This window comes from Zea mays, chromosome 7, assembly GCF_902167145.1.
Source record: "Zea mays cultivar B73 chromosome 7, Zm-B73-REFERENCE-NAM-5.0, whole genome shotgun sequence".
NCBI classification, from domain to species: domain Eukaryota; kingdom Viridiplantae; phylum Streptophyta; class Magnoliopsida; order Poales; family Poaceae; genus Zea; species Zea mays.
The window spans coordinates 118,012,039-118,034,043 of record NC_050102.1 but is presented as its reverse complement, the minus strand read 5'-3'; the positions used below and the strand labels follow the sequence as shown (position 1 = coordinate 118,034,043).

The 22,005-nt window shown below is 43.7% G+C and overlaps 1 protein-coding gene across 1 annotated transcript; it reads right to left on the bottom strand.

Annotated features, from left to right (window-relative positions):
- Window positions 1-1,586: 1,586 nt before the first annotated feature.
- Window positions 1,587-3,479, bottom strand: LOC103632742 (uncharacterized). The gene is made up of 2 exons (XM_008654482.2): window positions 2,442-3,479; window positions 1,587-2,302 (listed from the first exon to the last, which is right to left on the bottom strand). Exons 1-2 carry the CDS (start codon window positions 3,417-3,419, stop codon window positions 1,667-1,669), a joined length of 1,614 nt encoding a protein of 537 aa, XP_008652704.1. The 5' UTR covers window positions 3,420-3,479; the 3' UTR covers window positions 1,587-1,666.
- Window positions 3,480-22,005: the final 18,526 nt, after the last annotated feature.

Below are 22,005 nucleotides of genomic sequence, written 5' to 3'. Positions count from 1 at the left end.
ATTTGTAGCAACTAGCCCAACAAGCGGGCGTCCCGATGCCCACCTATGGGATGCCGCCTCCGGACTTTGCACTTCCGATGCCAATGCTTGCGCCTCCACCTCCACCTCCGCCTCCGTCACATTTCCCTACGGTATGTACACATATGCGTGTGTGACATGTTCATAGATGTCTTTTTTGTTTAAATGAAAAACTGAGTGGTTACAATTTCATGTGCGTGTGTTATAGGGATTTCAGACACCCTTCGCTTCAGTTGCAGCACCAGGAGATGGGTCTGGTCAAGACGATGCATCGCACTCGTGGGTGAATAACCTTTTCAACACGCATAGTCCAGCAGGAGGAGGTGGCTACTCGAACCATCCAGGCGATGGATATGATTGATGTGTCATGATGTTAATTTGTGAAACACTTTGCAACACTTGTTTGCAACCGTGATTACAACACTTGTTTATGAGACACAATGTCAGTTTGCAACAACCGTCGGACCTATATGTTGATGTTAAATTTGTGAATGTTAATATTTATGTGAGAATATTTGTGATTGTGAATGTGAATACTTATGTGAATGTGTATATTTATGATTGTGAATGTGTATATGTGCATGAAATCTGTTTTTGTTTTGTAAATGTCAGATTTTTTAAAAAACAGAATTTTTTGTAACTTCTGAAATATATTATGTCCGACGGCCTAACCTTAGCCGTCGGACATAAGGGCTCACTTATGTCCGACGGCTTTAGAAACCGTCGGAGATAATGGCTCACTTATGTCCGACGGCTAAGGTTAGACCGTCGGACATAACGCTGTGGGACCCACAGGCTGGGCGGTAAAACGGTTGACCTTTATTGCTTCCTACGGGCCGAGGCGGCCGTCGGAGATAGGTTATTTCCGACGGCGGCCGTCGGACATAAGCCTATTTTCGACGCCTTATCTCCGACGGCCTAAAACCGTCGGACATAGGTTGATGCCGTCGGACATTGGTTATCTCCGACGGTGCAATCCTTATGTCTGACGGATTTGGCCGTCGGAAATTGTTCCTTTTACTGTAGTGGTGATAAAAAGTTATTAATTGGTCACTTGAGAGATGGTGACAACTACTATTGTCGAGCACCCGGAATAGGCGCTCGAGGGCGCGCCTTGCTCTTGCCACTGTGGCATCTACGACACTGATCGAGGAGGTTGGCTGGCTGGTCGTTGGCGATGATTGTGAACACAAAGACTAATTAATCGCAGAGTGAAGGGCGATCTACGACGGTATGATCTTTGACGGTATGATCTTTGTTAACAGAGTAGCGATGATCTTCGTTATCGGTCCGGGCTCGTGTACTCCTTCTCAGCCCACAGCAGCCAGAGCAGCTTGGTGGTGGTATGTTGTTGGGCACCGGCAACAGCAGTGGATGTGCCAGCCACCTGATGGCATGGCTGGCTCTCGTCGTGCTTTGTCGAGCAAGACACCTTCGTGCATGTGCGATCAATTAAAACAATGTCCATTCAATTTGACTAGTATAATATCATCTCTTTTTTTTTAAAAAAACGGAAGTAAAATATGTATTGCCAAAATTAAAGATAATCTGACAAATATAATGTAAAGTGGAAGAAAGATGTGCACTCTCTAGTTAAGTAAGTAATTATAAGCACTAATCATCATCAAAAGTGGTGGGCGGAGGACGATCAACTGTTAGTTAATTTCTCCATCGTCAGGTAGCAGGGTGTGTATGGAAAACAAGTTTTTATGCCCACCGGTATATGAGCTGCGCAGCCCAGCTGTCGAACCTTTGTGGTATTCAAATTATAAGATATTGTCTTCCATGATAAGGAAAAGAAGACAATCTCCTTGTAAGGATGAAATCCGAGAAAATCTATAGGGTACCAGTCTTTAACATTGTTAGGTGCTTCAAGGACAATCTCATGAGCATTTTCAAAGTCCCATTCATCATCATTATCATCTTGTGCAGACGAACCAGCAAGGTCACGGTCATGGCGGTTATAGATGATCCTCCATTCATCTGGAGTCAAGTCGTGACCACAATGATGAAGTTGTGCCAGCAGGGGTTTAAGGCTGATGCTAGTCTTTATCAACCACTTCATATGAATTTGTCCATCACGTCCATTCATCTCTTCCTCCATAAGAGACCAGACTCGAAACTGGGGGTCGCTGTCATCCTGGGCCCAATAAAACAACGCACAATATACTCCTTTCTCAGATTTTCCCAAGTAAAAGGTAGCTCTCTCAACTATCTGTTTGCTCCGTATTGCTGGAAGTCTCATCATTTGATATGTATTCCTATCCTTGGATATGGATATCCTACAATTAATTAAAATTAATGATACCAAATATATTTATTTATTAACAACAACAACAACAACAACAACAATAATAATAATAATAATAATAATAATAATAATAATAATAATAGATGATGAAACGCCATTGATATCGATATCTCATGACAGATTCATTTGAATAATGCACATAGAGTGCTCCTCGAAAATAGACAGCCTTGTGATTCGAGCCATGCTCGGAGCGCAGCATATCGGCCATGGTCCCCGTAGGCTCCCCTTGGCGGACCCAGGACCTCTCCTCCCACCTCCAGCTCCTCGACGAGAAGACGTGGGTTCTGAATGTCGATGGCGGCCATTCTTGCTCCTCAAGGTTGATGGTGATATTGTCGGACATCAAACCACTATGGCCGCACGATAACACGGGGATCAGAAATACCTCGAAATGCTCCGGCGACTCGGCCATGGGGTCGTACACAAGATTAAAGTCTGTATACAAGTAAAATGGGGGGCGGTGCGGCGCTGTCCCGGCCCAAACTGTGGCGACCCCAAGCATGTTCTCAATGGATGGATCCGGGGCGTTAGGCAGGGCTGCCGATTGCCGTGTGGCAGGGTTGAGCACCATGTCACACAGCAACAGTAGACCGTTGCAGTGATCCACAACCTCAAGATATACCCTGAAGTCAAGGCAGGCGCCGGGGATCCGACGCGCTACCGATGGCCGTGCGAAAAGATATGTCTCCCGATCGACCGAGGCCAGGCTGATGCAGTAGAAGGCGTCGAGGCGGAGAGGAAGGAGGTGGCCGGCGCGCAGGAGACGTCGGGCGTCAACGATGGAGCACAAGTGCTTGGAGACGCAGCGTGACGCCGCTAGGCTGCTGGGCGGGAGGCGGCTCAGGATTTCCACAAGCATATCGTCAGGTAGCTGCTCCTCCATCTCTTCCCTTCCCTTGAGAATATGATTATCTCTTCCCTTAAGGATATGATGGTGGTGGATTGAACATATGGTGATGAGATAGATGATCGATGGAATTGGATGAGGATTAGGTCTCTTCGTTTCCGATCCGCGCTTGAACAGGCGCCTGATCCCTTTGCATGCATGCACTGATGGCCGGTAAAACGTAAATAGAGGTACCGATTGCATGCACTGATCGATGGCCGCTAAAAACTAGGTAGGCAGGCATGCATTGCTTGCACTGATCGATTGCCGGTACTGCTGGTATATGTATCTAGTTTGATCTGAACATGCATGCCTATGCGTGTTTGTAATATCAAGTCCGATCTATTAATTAGATAAGCATGCGTTTGTAATATCATAAGACGGTGCCGCTAAAAACTAGGTAGGCATGCATTGCTTGCACTGATCTGATCAATGGCCGGTACTGCTGGTATATGTATCTATTACTTAGATAAGCATATGCGTTTGTAATATCATAACAACCTGCGACGGTGCCGGCCTAAGATAGCTAACGATAGTTATCCGGCCTAAGATAGCTGACTATTCAACTTTTACAAGTACACCAAGAACTCTCACATACCACAGCTGATCTGCTGAAACAAGAGGTGAAAAAATTATCGATGCACAATTGCACACAACAGCAAGACTGGCGTTGGACTAGATGCATATCATTTCTCCAGATTTACACTTCTTGCTAAACAAACAAATGCTCCATTTTAGGGTTTGCCTACACCTTAGTGTTTATGAGTGCTGGATAACTGCAGACTGACATCTCAGTGAACTATCCATTTTTTCAAAAGGGAAGGATTTTTATTCATTCAAGAACAGTACATCGAGATGATACAAGTCCTTGAAAGTCACTTCCGGACTCTGCCCATAAGAGCACACAACCCAACACAACAGAGTTTAAAAACACACACTAGTGGCAATCAATCCGAAAACTAGACCGCCAACCATGCTCCCGGAAAAAACTCATTGGCCAACCCATTGCGAAGCCTTTGGGCTACAGTAAAAATGACCAACAAAAGAGATAAAAAAATTTTGTTTTCAAAAATTAACTCATTCCTACCTAGTGAGATAGACCAACATACGGTTGCAGCCCCAAGTAGAGCTAGACCTTTATGGTCATTTCCGAAGCCTACTATCCAGTTACCAAACATATTGTGGATATTATAAGGTCTAGAAATACTAAAAGCTAGAAAAATAAAGTCCCAAACCTGTCTCCCAAAATGACAGTAAAAAAGAAGATGCCTGATCATCTCGTTTTTATGACAGAAGCAACATTTCAGACCACCTTTCCAGTTACGTTTCGCTAAGTTATCCTTTGTTAGGATGACTTCCCTTTTTAGATACCACAAGAATACTTTGATTTTTAGGGGGGGGCTTTAGCTTCCAAATGACTTTATTATGATTTGGGATGTTGATTTTGATCAAGACTTAGTAGAGCGACTTAACTAAGAATTTTCCTGACTTAGTTAGACCCCAGGTGAACTCATGTTCACCCTGGTTCAGTTGGACTCTCGCGATATGTGAATACAATTCGTTCCACACCACTAATTTTGGTCCTATCAAAGATCTCCGCCAGGAAATATTTGGTTGTGGGGTTGTTAAAACTTCTGCAATGGTTATAAATTTTCTTCTTGTTATGCAATATAACCCTGGGTACTGGTGTTTTAAAGTCCCATTCCCAAGCCAGTTGTCTTCCCAAAATCTCACCTGAGAGCCATTTCTAATTTTGAAATTGCCGAAGCAAAGGAAGTCATGCTTCACTTTCATCAGGCTGGCCCAAAAATGTGAATCACCAGGTTTTCACTGGACTTGTACTAATGGTTCTGATCCCAAATATTTATTTTTGAGTAATTGATGTCAGGTTCCCTCTGATGTTAACAGGTTATATAACCATTTATTTAAAAGAGAGATGTTCTTTATATTTAGGTCTTGAACATGATGTTTTGGTCAAGACATGGTAAAAAACTACGGTGAAACCACAAAGCTGATGGCGTTTGACATCTAAAATTCTAACACTTGTTTATGTTTCTGATGAACAAAAAACCAATAAAATGTTTTCAGTTCAAACCGATCTTGGCAATCAACTATCAATGAAAAAGTCTGACCGATCTTATTCATATATTATTTTTTCCACTGCAATGAAATAAGCAAGACAACTGTTGGTCACTTGTTCTCAAATACTGTAAGTTAAGAACAAAACAACACAATTGTTAATTGTAAGAGACATTCATTCTCCGAAGTATTATCTCCCCATGGGTATAATACTCATCATACGAAGGTTTAGAAGGACATACCTTCATCATTCAATAAGTAAACATGAAGTACAAAGAAATAAACATGATAACAGTATCTTAATAATTCATTTATTATTATACTCTATAAAACATATAAGAATATCAACAAAGTTAATATTACATTGGTACCTTCGGTTTGCTCGAAGGCGAGGATGCGAGAGAGTGAAAGTACAATCCAGTGTGAACAGTACAGTGTTACTGTTCTTCTATTTATAGGCACGAGACGTAGCCCGAGCAAAAGTACATTTATGTCCTTAATGTATACACATGATCATAATACAAAATTATAAAGGACTAAGTAGTCTTTTCCTCCTTCGGCCATTATCAACATTCCTCTACTGCGTTGCGAACCGAAGCTTTTCCGTCTGGCAATGGCTTCGGCATTTACTCTTGGAGAAGAAGCTTCCTGTAATAGCTTATGCTAAAAACAAATGGTTAATTATGTTTTTGAGGACCTTCGGAAGTAGAAGGCTCTCAACAGTAGCCCCTCGCAGTATTAATTTGTTTCTTCGTAACAAATTTAAACTGCGACGTGAACGGAGGCTTTTAGCCGAAGGTCCGAAAAAACACCCTCCCTTAGCTAGAGTAGCGAATAACATTGACATGCAGGACCCACCAAACCGTGGGGCGCTAGGCATATAAATAGGAACCCGCATTGAAAACATTTTTTGGGCCATTCCAGTTTCTTAACATTTTTTGGGCCATTCCAGTTTCTTACACTATTCTCGTCATTTTAAACTTTCTCGCTTTATCGAGTTTGATTGGTTTTTAAACTTCGGCATTTCAACTTCCTTCGGCTTGATGGCTGACGGAAAGAAAATTGTCGACCCGACGCTGTCCGGATTTTAAGAAGCTATGGAGAGAACCAACACAGAGAAGATTGCTCAGAGACGTTAGCTGGGATATCTGAGGGTTCTAGTGACAGTGAAGATTTCGATGTAGAAAGCGAGAATGAAGACGCCGAAGATCGACCCTGAAGACCAAGCCATGTTGTCTTCGGGAAGTCAACCATCAAGCAAGGGCAAATTGATGCTATGAGAGGAAGGTACTTCTGTGATATGTCTATTGTGAGGGCTAGAGGGGAAAGTAATGTCCCTCTGCCCGAAGTTGACGAGGTAGTAGTTTATAGAAGCTTCATGAAGGCAGGGCTTCGGTTTCCTTTGGATAAGTTGCTGGTCGAAGTTTTAAAGACTTTCGAAATTTACCTCCATCAGCTTACCCCCGAAGTTATTATCAAGATGGGGGTCTTTATTTGAGCTATGAGGAGCCAGAGGCTAAAACCAAATGTAAAATGCTTCTGCAACATGCATGAGCTGTCCTATGAAACAAAGGCTACCGTAAAGGAGCAATATCACAACAACTTCGGTTGTTATAGCTTTGTGCCTCGCTCCGAGATGAGCTACCCAGTTCCGATATTTCGGAAGAGATGGCCTGGGGCCTGGATGCAGGAGTGGTTCTATGTGAAGAACGACCTGGTTTAAAGGGAAGATATAAAGGGAATTATTCAACGCCCTATTTGGTCTCGTTTCGGCATTAGGAGACCATCCACTGCCCTTGGAAACGACATACAAGCATGCCAAGTGGCCTTTAACATAGTATGTACTTACATAGGCGCAAGGGACTTAGTGCAGGAACATATCGGTTATATGGTGTGGCCACTCGCAAGTGGGTGGCAGATGTCGAAGGAAGCTGCTGCTGGGTCTAGCCAAGGCAGTCTAGTTTACCTGAAGTACACCTTCAGGTACAGGAATCAATTCGATGAGTCGAATGATGACTGGCTAGATGCCATCGAAGAAACCAGTGATGAATTGCTTGGTGCTTACTCGAAGGCTGAAGATGATGCTATGACAACGGCCTTTGGGGGTCGAGGTAAAACGAGACTGGATAGAGTTTTTGATGTCATTGAGTTTGTGTACCCGGATTACTGTTATCCTTCGCCAAAGCAAGGAAAGAAAAGAAAGACTACTGCTTCGACAATTTCTAGCATGCCGAAGCCGAAGAAAGTAAAGGTTTTAACCCACTGCCCCAAGCGCGTTGAAACGGCCGAAAGGCCGAGGCCTATTGAGGGGTATTCTTCTGTATCTAAGCCAAGTCACACCACTCCTGCCGAAGCTAGGATGGAATCGACCGAGGAGCCAAGATTGAAGAAAGGAGTGGAGCAACCAAAGGCTTTGAGTCCGTTGCAAGAGACAGAGCTGCCGAGGGCGTCGAAGATTCCTGCAACAACTCCAAAGAGGAGGAGAATGGCTAGCGTACTAGACGCTGTCATGGAATCTTTGAAGGTATAAACTCCTGCTTTAGCACCTGATACAGAGGGCGAAGCTTTAAAGAAATCTGGCGAAGGACCCTCAGCTCCCGCCGAAGCATGCCCTCCAGGGGCTACTACTCCTGTGCTCGTGGAAAGAGAGAGTGTACCTGAGAAACTTAAGTCTCCTACTCCCGAAGCGTCCACTGAAGAGCTAGAATTTATCGTGTGACATGCTTTAGGGAAGCAATTGTTGGAAAAAACAGATTGCCGAAGCTAGATAATATGCCTGGGATATAAAGTATCCACAAGGGTCCTTGGTATACAGCGGCACCGATGAAGATGACTTTCTGTATTGTCTTCGGATAATAAGGAGATATTTGTTTGCCGGGAGATGATGAGGAACATGGGATTCTCGAAGCTTGAGCTCGGTCTATCTGCAATGTCAAAGGATGATCCTGCAGATAGTCTTGCTTATAATAGCTTAAAGGTATATATACTTTTGTTGTAAAATAAATTATGTTTGTAGGTTTTCATGCTATCACTATGTTTTCACATATATTTCTTTGTGTTTAGGGATTAATTCTAAGTAAAGCTTTAAGGGCTCAGAAGGAAGCAGATGACGAGAGCTGCCAGATAGCTCGTGGAAATCTTCGATCAGAGATCATCACATTAAGGAACGAAGCTCTTGAAAAAGATAAGATAATGTTTTCCTTAGTGGACAAGATGAAGACCTGCGAAGCCAAGCTTATTACTCAAGACGAAGCCCATAAAGCTAAAGTCGAAGATTTGAAGAAGAAACTTGCAGAAATGAATGAAAATTTCAAAGTTGCAAAGGCTAAACAAGAAATAAGTGAAATGAAAAGATCTAGGGTGCAAAAGAATGTTGAAGAGCTTGGGATTCCTAGGAGAGATGCTTCGAAACATCCATAGAATGCACGAAGAAACTGAAAGATAGCTTTGCAAATGTGGGAGCATACTCTTTAGGACAAAAGTTTAGTCGTGGTGATCCCGAAGGAGTTATCCAGTGGATTGGTGAAGAAACCGAAGCTTTCGATGAAATACTCGGCGATCGTGTGGATTTCTGCACATTCGCTAGTGCAAGAGGGGTCGCGACTGAAAGGGAATTAGGCTTACACCTTTTTCCTAATTGATTTTGGTGGTTGAATTACCCAACACAAATAATTGGACTAACTAGTTTGCTCTAGTCTATAAGTTCTACAGGTGCCAAAGGTTCACAATAAGCCAATAAAAAGACCAAGAAAGGGTTCAAACAAAGAGAGCAAAAGACAACCCAAAGGCACCCTGGTCTGGCGCACTGGACTGTCCGGTGCACCAGGGCACTCGACGCTGAACTCGCTACCTTCGGGATAATGGGAGGCCGCTCCGCTATAATTCACCGGACTGTCCGGTGTGCCAGCGGAGCAACGACTACTTCGCGCGCAACGGTCGACTGCAACGCATTTAATGCGCGCCTGCACGCGTAGAGGACAGAGGACGCACAGTTGGCGCACCGGACAGTCTAAAGGACCTGTCCGGTGCACCACCGGACAGCCCAGAGGCCCCACCTGTCAGAGCTCTAACGGTCGAACCCCAACAGCCTGCTGACGTGGCTGGCGCACCGGACAGTGTCCGGTGGCGCACCGGACTGTCCGGTGCGCCATGCGACAGCAGACTTCCAACGGCCATATTTTGGTGGTTGGGGCTATAAATACCCCAACCACCCCACATTCAATGGCATCCAAGTTTTCCACCTTCAACACATTACAAGAGCTATAGCATTCAATTCTAGACACAACCAAAGAGATCAAATCCTCTCCCAAGTCTGGAATCACTCCAAATCAAATAGTGACTAGAGAGAGCAACACTTGTGTTCATTTGAGCTCTTGCACTTGGATTGCTTCTTTTCTTTCTCATTCTTCTTGTGATCAAACTCAATTGTAACCAAGGCAAGAGACACCAATTGTGTGGTGGTCCTTGGGGGAACTTTGTGTTCCGTTTGATTGAGAAGAGAAGCTCACTCGGTCTAAGTGACCATTTGAGAGAGGGAAAGGGTTGAAAGAGACCCGGTCTTTGTGACCACCTCAAAGGGGAGTAGGTTTGCAAGAACCGAACCTCAGTAAAACAAATCATCGTGTCTCATTCTTTATTTGCTCACGATTTGTTTTTACGCCCTCTCTCTCGGACTCGTTTACACTTCTAACGCTAACCTGGCTTATAGTTGTGCTTAAGTTTATAAATTTCAGATTCGCCCTATTCACCCCCCTCTAGGCGACTTTCAATTGGTATCGGAGCCCGGTGCTTCATTAGAGCCTAACCGCTCGAAGTGATGTTGGGAGCATCCGCCAAGAGGGAGTTCGGGACCGGCGAGAAGCCCGCTACAAGCCATGGGAATGCTCCATCCGGGGAGTCCGCCAACAAGGCGAAGGGATCCCCTTCACACAACAAGTCGGGGCGGAGCGGTGACAAGAAAAAGAAGATGAGGAAGTTGGTCTACTACGAGACCGACTCTTCGTCGCCATCCACCTCCGGCTCCGACACGCCGTCCATAACTTCTAAGCACCATGAGCGCAAGAAGTTTAGTAAGATTCCCCTACGCTATCCTCGTATTTCCAAACGTACTCCATTACTTTCCGTCCCATTAGGCAAACCACATATGTTTGATGGTGAAGATTATAATATGTGGAGTGATAAAATGAGGCATCATCTAACCTCACTCCACACTAGCATTTGGGATGTTGTTGAGATTGGAGTACAGGTACCATCACCGGGGGATGAAGACTATGATTCGGACGAAGTCACCCAAATCCGGCACTTCAACTCTCAAGCCACCACTATACTCCTCGCCTCTCTAAGTCGAGAGGAGTATAACAAGGTGCAAGGATTGAAGAGCGCCAACGAGATTTGGGACGTGCTAAAGACCGCACACGAAGGAGATGAGGTGACCAAAATCACCAAGCGGGAGACGATCGAGGGGGAGCTCGGTCGGTTCCGACTCAACCAAGGCGAGGACCATCAAGCTATGTACAACCGCTTGAAGACCTTGGTGAACCAAGTGCGCAACCTCGGGAGCACAAAATAGGATGACCATGAAATGGTTAAGGTTATTCTTAGGTCACTTGTTTTTCTTAACCCTACGCAAGTTCAATTAATTCGTGGTAATCCTAGATATACACTAATGTCTCCCGAGGAAGTGATAGGAAATTTTGTGAGCTTTGAGTTAATGATCAAAGGCTCAAAGAAAATCATCGAGCTAGATGGCCCCTCCACGCCCGAAGCACAACCGGTCGCATTCAAGGCAACGGAGGAGAAAAAGAAGGAATCTACATCAAGTAGACAACCCATCGACGCCTCTAAGCTCGACAACGAGGAAATGGCGCTCATCATCAAGAGCTTCCGCCAAATCCTCAAGCAAAGAAGCGAGAAGGATTACAAGCCCCGCTCCAAGAAAGTGTGCTACAAGTGTGGTAAGCCCGGTCATTTTATTGCAAAATGTCCACTATCTAGTGACAGTGACAGGGGCAACAACAAGAAGGGCAAGAGGAGAGAAAAGAAGAGGTACCACAAGAAGAGGGGCGGCGATGCCCATGTGTGCCGCGAGTGGGACTCCGACGAAAGCTCCACCGACTCCTCCTCCGACGAGGACACCGCCAACATCGCCGTCACCAAGGGACTCCTCTTTCCCAACGTCAGCCACAAGTGCCTCATGGCCAAGGACGGCAAAAGGAAGAAGGTAAAATCAAAATCCTCCACTAAATATGAAACCTCTAGTGATGAGGATAACTCTTGTGATGAGGAGGATAATTTGCGGACCCTTTTTGCCAACCCCAACATGCAACAAAAGGAAAAATTAAATGAATTAATTAGTGCTATTCATGAGAAGGATGACCTCTTGGACTCTCAAGAGGACTTCCTAATTAAGGAAAACAAGAAGCAAGTTAAGGTTAAAAATGCTTACGCTTTAGAAGTAGAAAAATGTGAAAAATTATCTAGTGAGCTAAGCACTTGTAATGATATAATTGCCAACCTTAGAAATGAAAATGCTAAATTAATTGCTAAGGTTGATTCTAATGTTAGTTATGTTTCAATTCCCAATCTTAGAGATGATAATGTTAATTTACTTGCTAAGATTGAAGAATTGAATGTTTCTCTTGCTAGCCTTAGAAATGAAAATGAAAATTTGATTGCTAAGGCTAAGGATTTAGATGTTTGCAATGCTTCCATTTCCGATCTTAGAGATAAGAATGATATTTTACGTGCTAAGATTGTTGAACTTAATTCTTGCAAACCCTCTACATCTACTATTGAGCATGTTTCCATTTGCACTAGATGTAGAGACATTAATGTTGATGCTATTCATGATCACCTAGCTTTAATTAAGAAACAAAATGATCACATAGCTCAATTTAATGCTAAAATTAATGAGCATAACTTAGAAAATGAAAAATTTAAATTTGCTAGAAGCATGCTCTATAATGGGAGACGCCCTGGCATCAAGGATGGCATTGGCTTCCAAAAGGGGGACAATGTCAAACTTAACGCCCCTCCTAAGAGATTGTCTAACTTTGTAAAGGGCAAGGCTCCCATGCCTCAGGATAACGAGGGTTACATTTTGTACCTGCTGTTGGGGACTTGTTCTCAAATGCTATGAATCAAGAACAAGGCAACATAAAATGTTAAATATCAAAGCCCTTCGTCCTTTGGATCATTATTTCCCTTCGAATATAATGAATTTAGGACGAAGGTCATGAAGGACATGCCCTCATGATCGTGATAAAGAAATGGATAATATTCATGTAAATTACAAGGAGTCACATAATTTAGATAAACATAATTATCAACCTATTTTTATTTATATCACTTATGTAAACAATAATAAATTGCAAGTGTACCTTCGGCTTGAAGGAATAAGAATACAGGCGTGACGCAAAAGTAGATGTCAAGTCAGCGTGAACAGTACGGGAATACTGTTCACCTATTTATAGGCACGGGTCGCAGCCCATGCAAAATTACATTAATGCCCTTTACATTTATCAACAACTCTATAGTAATTCTTCAAGGTCTGATTTGGCTTTTCATCTTTAAGTCGGTTTCCTCTTCCTGCCGTTATGCCGAAGCTCTTCTGCATATAGCTTCGTGATTATCTTATCCTTCGTCGTGATCGCCGTCCCAGTCAAGCTTCGTCTTAATCATGTTCTTGTATACTCGCAATCTGTCTTCGAAGGTACCTGTTCACATATTTCTCTTGGAAAACAGTCAAATTACGTTTTTGAGGACCTTCGGAAGCCGAAGGCCCCCAACAGTAGCCCCTCGCAATATTAATTTGTTGGAATAACAAATTTATATTGCGACATGGACGAAGGCTTCGAGCCGAAGGTCCGAAAAAACACCTTCCCTTTGCTAGAATAGCAACAGTTCTTGACAAGCGGGACCCTCCAGTTTTCGACATAATGAGTTTATAAATACGGGCTCGCCACAATTTATTCGGCACGCTCCCTTGCCATCTGTTTTGCCTGCTCAAATAGTTTTCTGCCCACAAATATTTTGTTGCCTTCCTAGTTTTAAGCTTCGGAAGCAAGAGGCAAGAATTCCGAAGAGATGTCTGAGGAGAAGAAGGTTGTTGCCGAAATGAAGCTGAGTCTTTCTGAAGAGATGCATCTGGGTTTTCTTCAATCTATGTCGAAGACCAACACAGAGAAGATCACTAAAGAAAATTTGGAAGGTTTATCTGAGGATACTGGTGATAGCGACAGCTATGATGCGGATAGTGGTGGCGAAGACTCCGAAGATCGACCTTGGCGACCAAGCCATGCGGTTTTCGGCAAATCAAGTATTAAAGAAAGTCATCTTGCCAACATGAGGGGAAGATATTTCCGAGATTTATCTATTGCAAGGGCCGACGAAGGAGAGAAGACTTGCCCAACTCCTGAGGAAAATGAAGTTGTAGTATTTCGAAGCTTCTTGGAAGCTGGACTACGATTTCCCCTGAGCCGTTTTGTTGTGGAGGTGCTGAAGATATTTGAAATCCACCTTCACCAACTTATCCCCGAAGCGATCATAAGGATGAATATTTTCGTGTGGGCTGTGAGGAGCCAAGGCTTGGAACCTGATGCAAAAAGCTTCTGCAATATACACGAATTGTTATACGAGACAAAACCCTGGGGTAAGGAACAATATCACAACAACTTTGGCTGCTATAGCTTCGGCTCTCGTTCTGGGTCAAGCTGCCCAGTGCCGACCTTTCGCAAGAGGTGGCCTGGCGACTGGATGACGGAATGGTTTTACGTGAAAAATGACTTGAAATCTCGAGAAGATATAAAGAAGATTATTATGCATCCCATCTGGCAACGCTTTGGCCTGCGAAGGCCGAAGGTGGAAATGGATGAAGCAAGCGAAGAATGCCAGAGAGCCTTCGGAGTTGTCTGCTCTTTTATTGGGACGAGGGATTTAACACAAGAACATATTGCCTTCAGAGTATGGCCTCTTGTGGATAATTGGGAAATGCCGAAAGAAACTATTAAAGAAACTGACGAAGGTGGACTAGTTCGGCTGAAGTACACATTCAAGTATGGAGACAAATTTGTTGAACCAGATGATGATTGGTTAAAGAGCATTGAGACTGTAAGTGATGAACTGCTTGGGGCATATTCGAAGGCCGAAGATACTGCTTTGTCAGCGGCCTTCAGAGGCCGAAAAAGGAAAAGACTCAACCGGGTATTTGATGCAATCGGGTTCGTCTACCCCGACTATCGCTATCCCATTCGAGGGCAGAAAAGAAAAGGCACAACTTCTGCGAAAGAAGAAACTGCAGCTGCTCCTAGTGAGCCAGCACCGAAGAGAAAAAGGGTAAAGGTTCTCACACATCGGCCACGCTATATTGAACCAGCCACGGTGCCTGAGTTTGCCGGAAAAACCTCTTCGGCCACCGAGGCTGAAGAGCCAACCCTGCTGCCAGAAGTCGCAGAAATGGCCGAAGTGCCAGCGACAGAAAAGATAAAAGAACCAGAGATTGAAGAAGCAAAAGCATCAGCTGAGGGAGTGAAGGCATTAGAAATTTTAAGTCATTCAGAAGAAATTGAAGCATCAAAAATTAAGAAGGGGCCGACAGTGACCCCAAAAAGGAAAAGAATGGTTAATGTGTTAGATGTTTTGGAAACAATTAAACTTCCAAGCACAACTCCAAAGAAAACTGCTGAAACTTCTGAGGCACTTGCTGAAGTGTCTGTTGCTAAAGCTCCAAAGCAACAGACTGGAGTTGAAACTGGGCTTCCAGAACCAACCAAGGTAGTACCTTCGGAAGCAGAAGAAGTAAAAATTGCAAAGGCAACCGAAGAAATGAAAATGTCAGAGCCAGCTTCGGTTGAAGAAATTGATACCGCCATCCCCGAAGCATCTTCCAAAATATATGACTATATCGTGCGACATGCTTCGGGGAAAAAGCTATCAGAAGAAGAAATTTATGAAGCTAACCATTATGCCAAAGAATTGAAATATCCGAAGGGGGCACTAGTATTCAATGGAACGAACGAAGAGGATTTCCTATACTACCTCCCAGACAACAAAGAATTATCCGTCTGTCGGGAGATGGCGAGGAGTATGGGGTTCCCGAAGCTCGAAGCTGGCTTATGTGCTATGACGACAGAAGATCTCGCGGATAGTCTTGCGTATAATAGCCTGAAGGTATGGGAATTAGACGCTTGAAAATTTTATAATTCGTAACTCATTCTTTTATTCTTATATGGACTCTTTTTCGTATAGGGTTTAATTCTAAGCAACGCATTAAGAGCACAAAAGAGTGCCGAAGACGAGAGCTATGAAATTGCGTTCAACAATTTACGATCAGAAGTTATTAAACTGAGAAACGAAGCTCTTGAAAAAGATAAAATTCTGCTTACATTGGTAGACAAGATAAAAAAGGACGAAGCTGCTTCAAAGGTTCAGGCCGAAGCTCACAGACGTGAAATTAAAGATCTTCAGAAGCAACTAGCTAGAGCTAAAGAAGAACGTATACTTGAAGAGACAAAACGAGAGCTTAGTGACCAATTGGCCAATCATTTGGAGATAAGTGCTAAGGAGCTTCGTGCATCCCAGAGAAAATGCTATGTTAAATCCATAGAGTGCGTTAAGAAAATAAAATCCAGCTTCGCCAGCGTTGGTGCATTTTCTAGTGAAGAGAATTTTTTAAGAGGCAATCCTGAAGGTCCCATGGAATGGATCAGTCACGAAGCAGAGGCCTTCGAGGAAATTCTGAACAGCCGCGGCGACATCTGCGCTTTTTTGGGTGCTAGAGGGATTGCTACTGTTTTGGAGAAGAAAGGCTGCGAGCACGTAAAATCCTTAGCGCAGTCCGAAGCTACTTTGTCTACTGAAGACATTAAAGACCCCTCACCCGAAGCAAGCATGGTCGGCGGAAAATTCTTCACCGATATCTGGGATAACGGCGGCCGAGAACTGGCGCAAGAAATTATTCAAAGGAGTGAAAAAGGCATCCACGATGCTAGAAAAGTAGCGGAAGCTGCCGAAAAAAGTACAGAGCCCGAAGGGCAGATAGATATTAATTAGTGGTTTTTATCATGCTGTAATTTTTATTTCCAAACTCCGCTCTCTGTTTGTAATAGTAATATAGTCGTATCTTTTCTTCCCTTAGAAGCTGCTGAGGCATCTCCGGGCCCCCACCCGAAGGGGGACGATGAAATTAGACAAATGGCCGAAGCCATTATGGACAAGGTTGTCGACCAACTATTGAACGAAGCTGCAGAAATAGTGCTTAAAGAGGACTGAATGTCATTGTAGAAACATTTGAAATGTAAAAATGTGTAATATATTGTAACTTTAAATGTAATATACAATCTATTTATAATTTAATTCTTTACGATGCATGAATCTTTGCATACATACCATTTTTTGAGCCTTCGGCGAAAAAACACCTTCCCTTCTTTTCATGCTTCGTGAAGAAAATCCTTTTCTATATCATAAGAATTTGCTTACTTTTCTGATGAAAAATGTCCAAGCTTCGTGAAATATTCTTCGAAGCTGTAAAAAAGTTTTGTGTTGCTTTTCCGATGAGGCTACACTTCATCTCGATTTGCCTTGTGCCTTAGCACGATTTTCTCTTTCCCAAAATATGTTCCGAAGGTCAATACTGTATCCCCTTCTTGTTCCAGATGCATTATGTTGTATGATGCTTATGTTATGCAAAAATGATGTGATGATGTTATGTTATGCAAAATGATATTTGTGCCGCAGATACATATCCCTGTAATAAAGCACACACACTTTTTATATCAGCGCTGACTTTTCGCTGTAAGCCTCCCTTAGGAGCTTCTTCGCCTTTTACTTTCAGCGGAATGAGCGTTTATTTTTCGCTGTAAGCCTCCCTTAGGAGCTTCTTCGCCTTTTACTTTCAGCGGAATCAGCGTTTATTTTTCGCTGTATGTTTAGAAAACTTACACTGCGCTCCCTTAGGAACGACTTTTTACTGCTTCGAACAATTTGTACTGTGTCCATTAGATCAAATTTTTGATAATACAAAGGTCCTTCAAATCAGTATAAGTTCGTATGCTTCGGCAACTCGAGCCTATGGAAAAAACATATTTTTATTATGGTAAAAGACGGAAGTATTACAAGAAATTGAAATTCAATTAAAAACATTTAAACTCTTCATAATTGTTCCTTATTAACAAAAGGGTAAAAGTGAATATAGAAAATGCAAAAGAACTGCTGTTGAGGTAGGATATTCGTCAGTAAATGTGCTTCGACTCTGGCACAGTGCTATTGACTGTGCGTGCTTCGGACTCCTCTCTGTAGTCCCGCTGAAGGTTAGTGCGCTGACTCCCTTCTGGTTGCTGACCTCTTTGGATCGGCGGTGGCAGTGGAGGTTGCTGCCAGGATGCTTGGGGTTGGCTCGCCGAAGCAACAGAAGCTGCAGGCTGGTTGCCTACATATTCTGGAATGTAAGGTGAGTGATACGAAGCAGTATGCATGACCTGCTTCGGCTGACTCTGTTGCGCTGCTGCTTCCGCTATTTCCTTCTGCTTTTGGATGGTAACATGACACATTCTGGTAGTATGGCCCTTGTCTTCACCACAGAATAGGCAATATATTTTTCTTGGCTGGTCTCCAAACCTTCCCCCGAAGCCTCTGGCACCTCTGCCCCTTGGCGCTGGCGGCCGAAAAAACTCTGCTGTTGGGCCGAAGCTTGTGAAGAGTGTTGTGGCCTTTGCTGCTGGCTTCCTCGATCATCAGTTTGAGCAGAGTTATGGATCGGCCTAACATGCCTCGGGTGAAATCTTCCTCCGAAGCCCCTGGTCATTTCAGAAAACCTGAATGCTTCCTCCCTTCTTTGGCGGAAATCATTGTCAGCTCGAATGTATTCGTCCATCTTTTGGAGCAGCTTCTCCAACGTTTGTGGTGGCTTCCTGGCAAAGTACTGCGCTGATGGCCCCGGCCGAAGCCCCTTAATCATGGCCTCAATGACAATTTCATTGGGCACTGCTGGTGCTTGTGCCCTCAGGCGCAGAAACCTCCGGACATACGCCTGAAGGTACTCTTCATGGTCCTGGGTACACTGGAAGAGAGCCTGAGCGGTGACTGGCTTCGTCTAAAACCCTTGGAAGCTAGTTACCAACATATCCTTCAATTTCTGCCAAGAAGTGATTGTCCCTGGCCGAAGAGAAGAGTACCAAGTCTGAGCAACGCTCCTGACGGCCATGACAAAAGATTTTGCCATGACTGCCGTATTGCCGTCGTACGAAGATATCGTTGCTTCGTAGCTCATCACGAATTGCTTGGGGTCTGTATGACCGTCATACATGGGGAGCTGTGGTGGCTTGTAGGACTAGGGCCATGGTGTAGCCTGCAATTCTGTTGAGAGAGGAGAAGCATCATCGAAAGCAAAGTTTCCATGATGGAAATCCTCATACCAGTCGTCCTCATTGTGGAAGCCTTCCTGATGAAGCTCTCTGCGTGGAGGCCTTCGGCTTTGATCATCTTGAACAAGATGACGGACCTCTTCGGAAGCTTCGTCTATCTGTCTCTAAAGATCAGCTAGACGAGCCATCTTCTCCTTCTTGCGTTGCACCTGTTGCTGAAGGATCTCCAGGTTTTGGATCTCCTGATCTAGGTCATCCTCCGGAGGTGTTGGACTAACAGCCTTCCTCTTCTGGCTTCGGGCCTCTCTAAGGGAAAGGACATCCTGATTGGGATCCAGCGGTTGTAAAGTACCAGCCCCTGTCGCTGAAGCTTTTTTCGGCGGCATGACGAAGGTGGTGCTTGCCGAGTGTTCAAGGCTCAAAAATGGAAGTGAGTTCACCGGAGGTGGGCGCCAATGTTGGGGACTTGTTCTCAAATGCTATGAATCAAGAACAAGGCAACATAAAATGTTAAATATCAAAGCCCTTCGTCCTTTGGATCATTATTTCCCTTCGGATATAATGAATTTAGGACGAAGGTCATGAAGGACATGCCCTCATGATCGTGATAAAGAAATGGATAATATTCATGTAAATTACAAGGAGTCACATAATTTAGATAAACATAATTATCAACCTATTTTTATTTATATCACTTATGTAAACAATAATAAATTGCAAGTGTACCTTTGGCTTGAAGGAATAAGAATACAGGCGTGACGCAAAAGTAGATGTCAAGTCAGCGTGAACAGTACGGGAATACTGTTCACCTATTTATAGGCACGGGTCGCAGCCCATGCAAAATTACATTAATGCCCTTTACATTTATCAACAACTCTATAGTAATTCTTCAAGGTCTGATTTGGCTTTTCATCTTTAAGTCGGTTTCCTCTTCCTGCCGTTATGCCGAAGCTCTTCTGCATATAGCTTCGTGATTATCTTATCCTTCGTCGTGATCGCCGTCCCAGTCAAGCTTCGTCTTAACCATGTTCTTGTATACTCGCAATCTGTCTTCGAAGGTACCTGTTCACATATTTCTCTTGGAAAACAGTCAAATTACGTTTTTGAGGACCTTCGGAAGCCGAAGGCCCCCAACACCTGCCGGTTATCCTGAGAGCAAAATTAGGAGAATTCACTCTAGGAAGTCTCACTCTGGCCCTAATCATGCTTTTATGTATAAGGGTGAGACATCTAGCTCTAGGCAATCAACCCGTGCTAAATTGCCTAGAAAGAAAACTCCTATTGCATCAAATGATCATAATATTTCATTTAAAACTTTTGATGCATCCTATGTTTTAACTAACAAATCCGGCAAGGTAGTTGCCAAATATGTTGGGGACAAACACAAGGGCTCCAAGACTTGTGTTTGGGTACCCAAAGTTCTTGTATCTAATGTCAAAGGACCCAAAACTGTTTGGGTACCTAAAATCAAGAACTAAACTTGTTTTGTAGGTTTATGCATCCGAGGGCTCAAGCTGGATCATCGATAGCGGGTGCACAAACCATATGACAGGGGAGAAGAAGATGTTCTCCACCTACGAGAAAAACCAAAATCCCCAACAAGCTATCACATTCGGGGATGCAAATCAAGGTTTGGTCAAAGGATTGGGTAAAATTGCTATATCTCCTCACCACTCCATTTCAAATGTTTTTCTTGTAGATTCTTTAGATTACAACTTGCTTTCAGTTTCACAATTGTGTAAAATGGGCTACAACTGTCTTTTTACGGATGTAGGTGTCACTGTCTTTAGAAGAAGTGATGATTCAATAGCATTTAAGGGAGTGTTAGAGGGTCAGCTATACTTAGTAGATTTTGATAGAGCTGAACTCGACACTTTCTTAATTGCTAAGACTAACATGGGCTGGCTCTGGCATCACCGACTAGCACATGTTGGGATGAAGAATCTTCACAAGCTTCTAAAGGGAGAACACATTTTGGGACTAACAAATGTTCATTTTGAGAAAGACAGGATTTGTAGCGCATGTCAGGCAGGGAAGCAAGTTGGTGCTCATCATCCACACAAGAACATCATGACGACCGACAGGCCACTCGAGCTCCTACACATGGACCTATTCGGCCCGATAGCTTACATAAGCATCGGCGGGAGTAAGTACTGTCTAGTTATTGTGGATGACTATTCTCGCTTCACTTGGGTGTTCTTTTTGCAGGAAAAATCTCATACCCAAGAGACCCTAAAGGGATTCTTGAGACGGGCTCAAAACGAGTTTGGCTTAAGGATCAAGAAAATAAGAAGCGACAATGGAACGAAGTTCAAGAACTCACAAATTGAAGGCTTCCTTGAGGAGGAGGGCATCAAGCATGAGTTCTCTTCTCCCTACACGCCACAACAAAATGGTGTAGTGGAGAGAAAGAATCGAACTCTATTGGACATGACAAGAACCATGCTTGATGAGTACAAGACTTCGGATCGGTTTTGGGCTGAGGCGGTCAACACCGCCTGTTACGCCATCAACCGGTTATATCTACACCGAATCCTCAAGAAGACATCATATGAACTCCTAACCGGTAAAAAGCCCAATGTTTCATATTTTAGAGTCTTTGGTAGCAAATGTTTTATTCTTGTTAAAAGAGGTAGAAAATCCAAATTTTCTCCTAAGGTTGTAGCAGGCTTTTTACTAGGATATGATTCAAACACAAGGGCATATAGAGTCTTTAACAAGTCCTCTGGACTAGTTGAAGTTTCTTGTGACATTGTGTTTGATGAGACTAACGGCTCTCAAGTAGAGCAAGTTGATCTTGATGAACTAGATGATGAAGAGGCTCCGTGCGTCGCGCTAAGGAACATGTCCATTGGGGATGTGTGTCCTAAGGAATCCGAAGAACCTCCACAAGCACAAGATCAACCATCTTCCTCCACGCAAGCATCCCCACCAACTCAAGATGAGGCTCAAAATGATGAAGGAGAAGATCAAGAAGTTGAGCCACCTCAAGAGGAGAGCAATGATCAAGGGGGAGATGCCCATGATCAAGATGAGGAAGATGAACAAGTTCCAAAACCGCCACACCCAAGAGTCCACCAAGCAATCCAACGAGATCACCCCGTGAACATCATCCTCGGCGATATTCAAAAGGGGGTAACTACTCGAACTCGTGTTGCTCATTTTTGTGAACATTACTCTTTTGTTTCCTCTATTGAGCCACACAGGGTAGAGGAAGCACTACAAGATTCGGATTAGGTGGTGGCGATGCAAGAGGAGCTCAACAACTTCACTAGGAATGAGGTATGTCATTTAGTTCCACGTCCTAACCAAAATGTTGTATGAACCAAGTGGGTTTTCTGTAACAAGCAAGA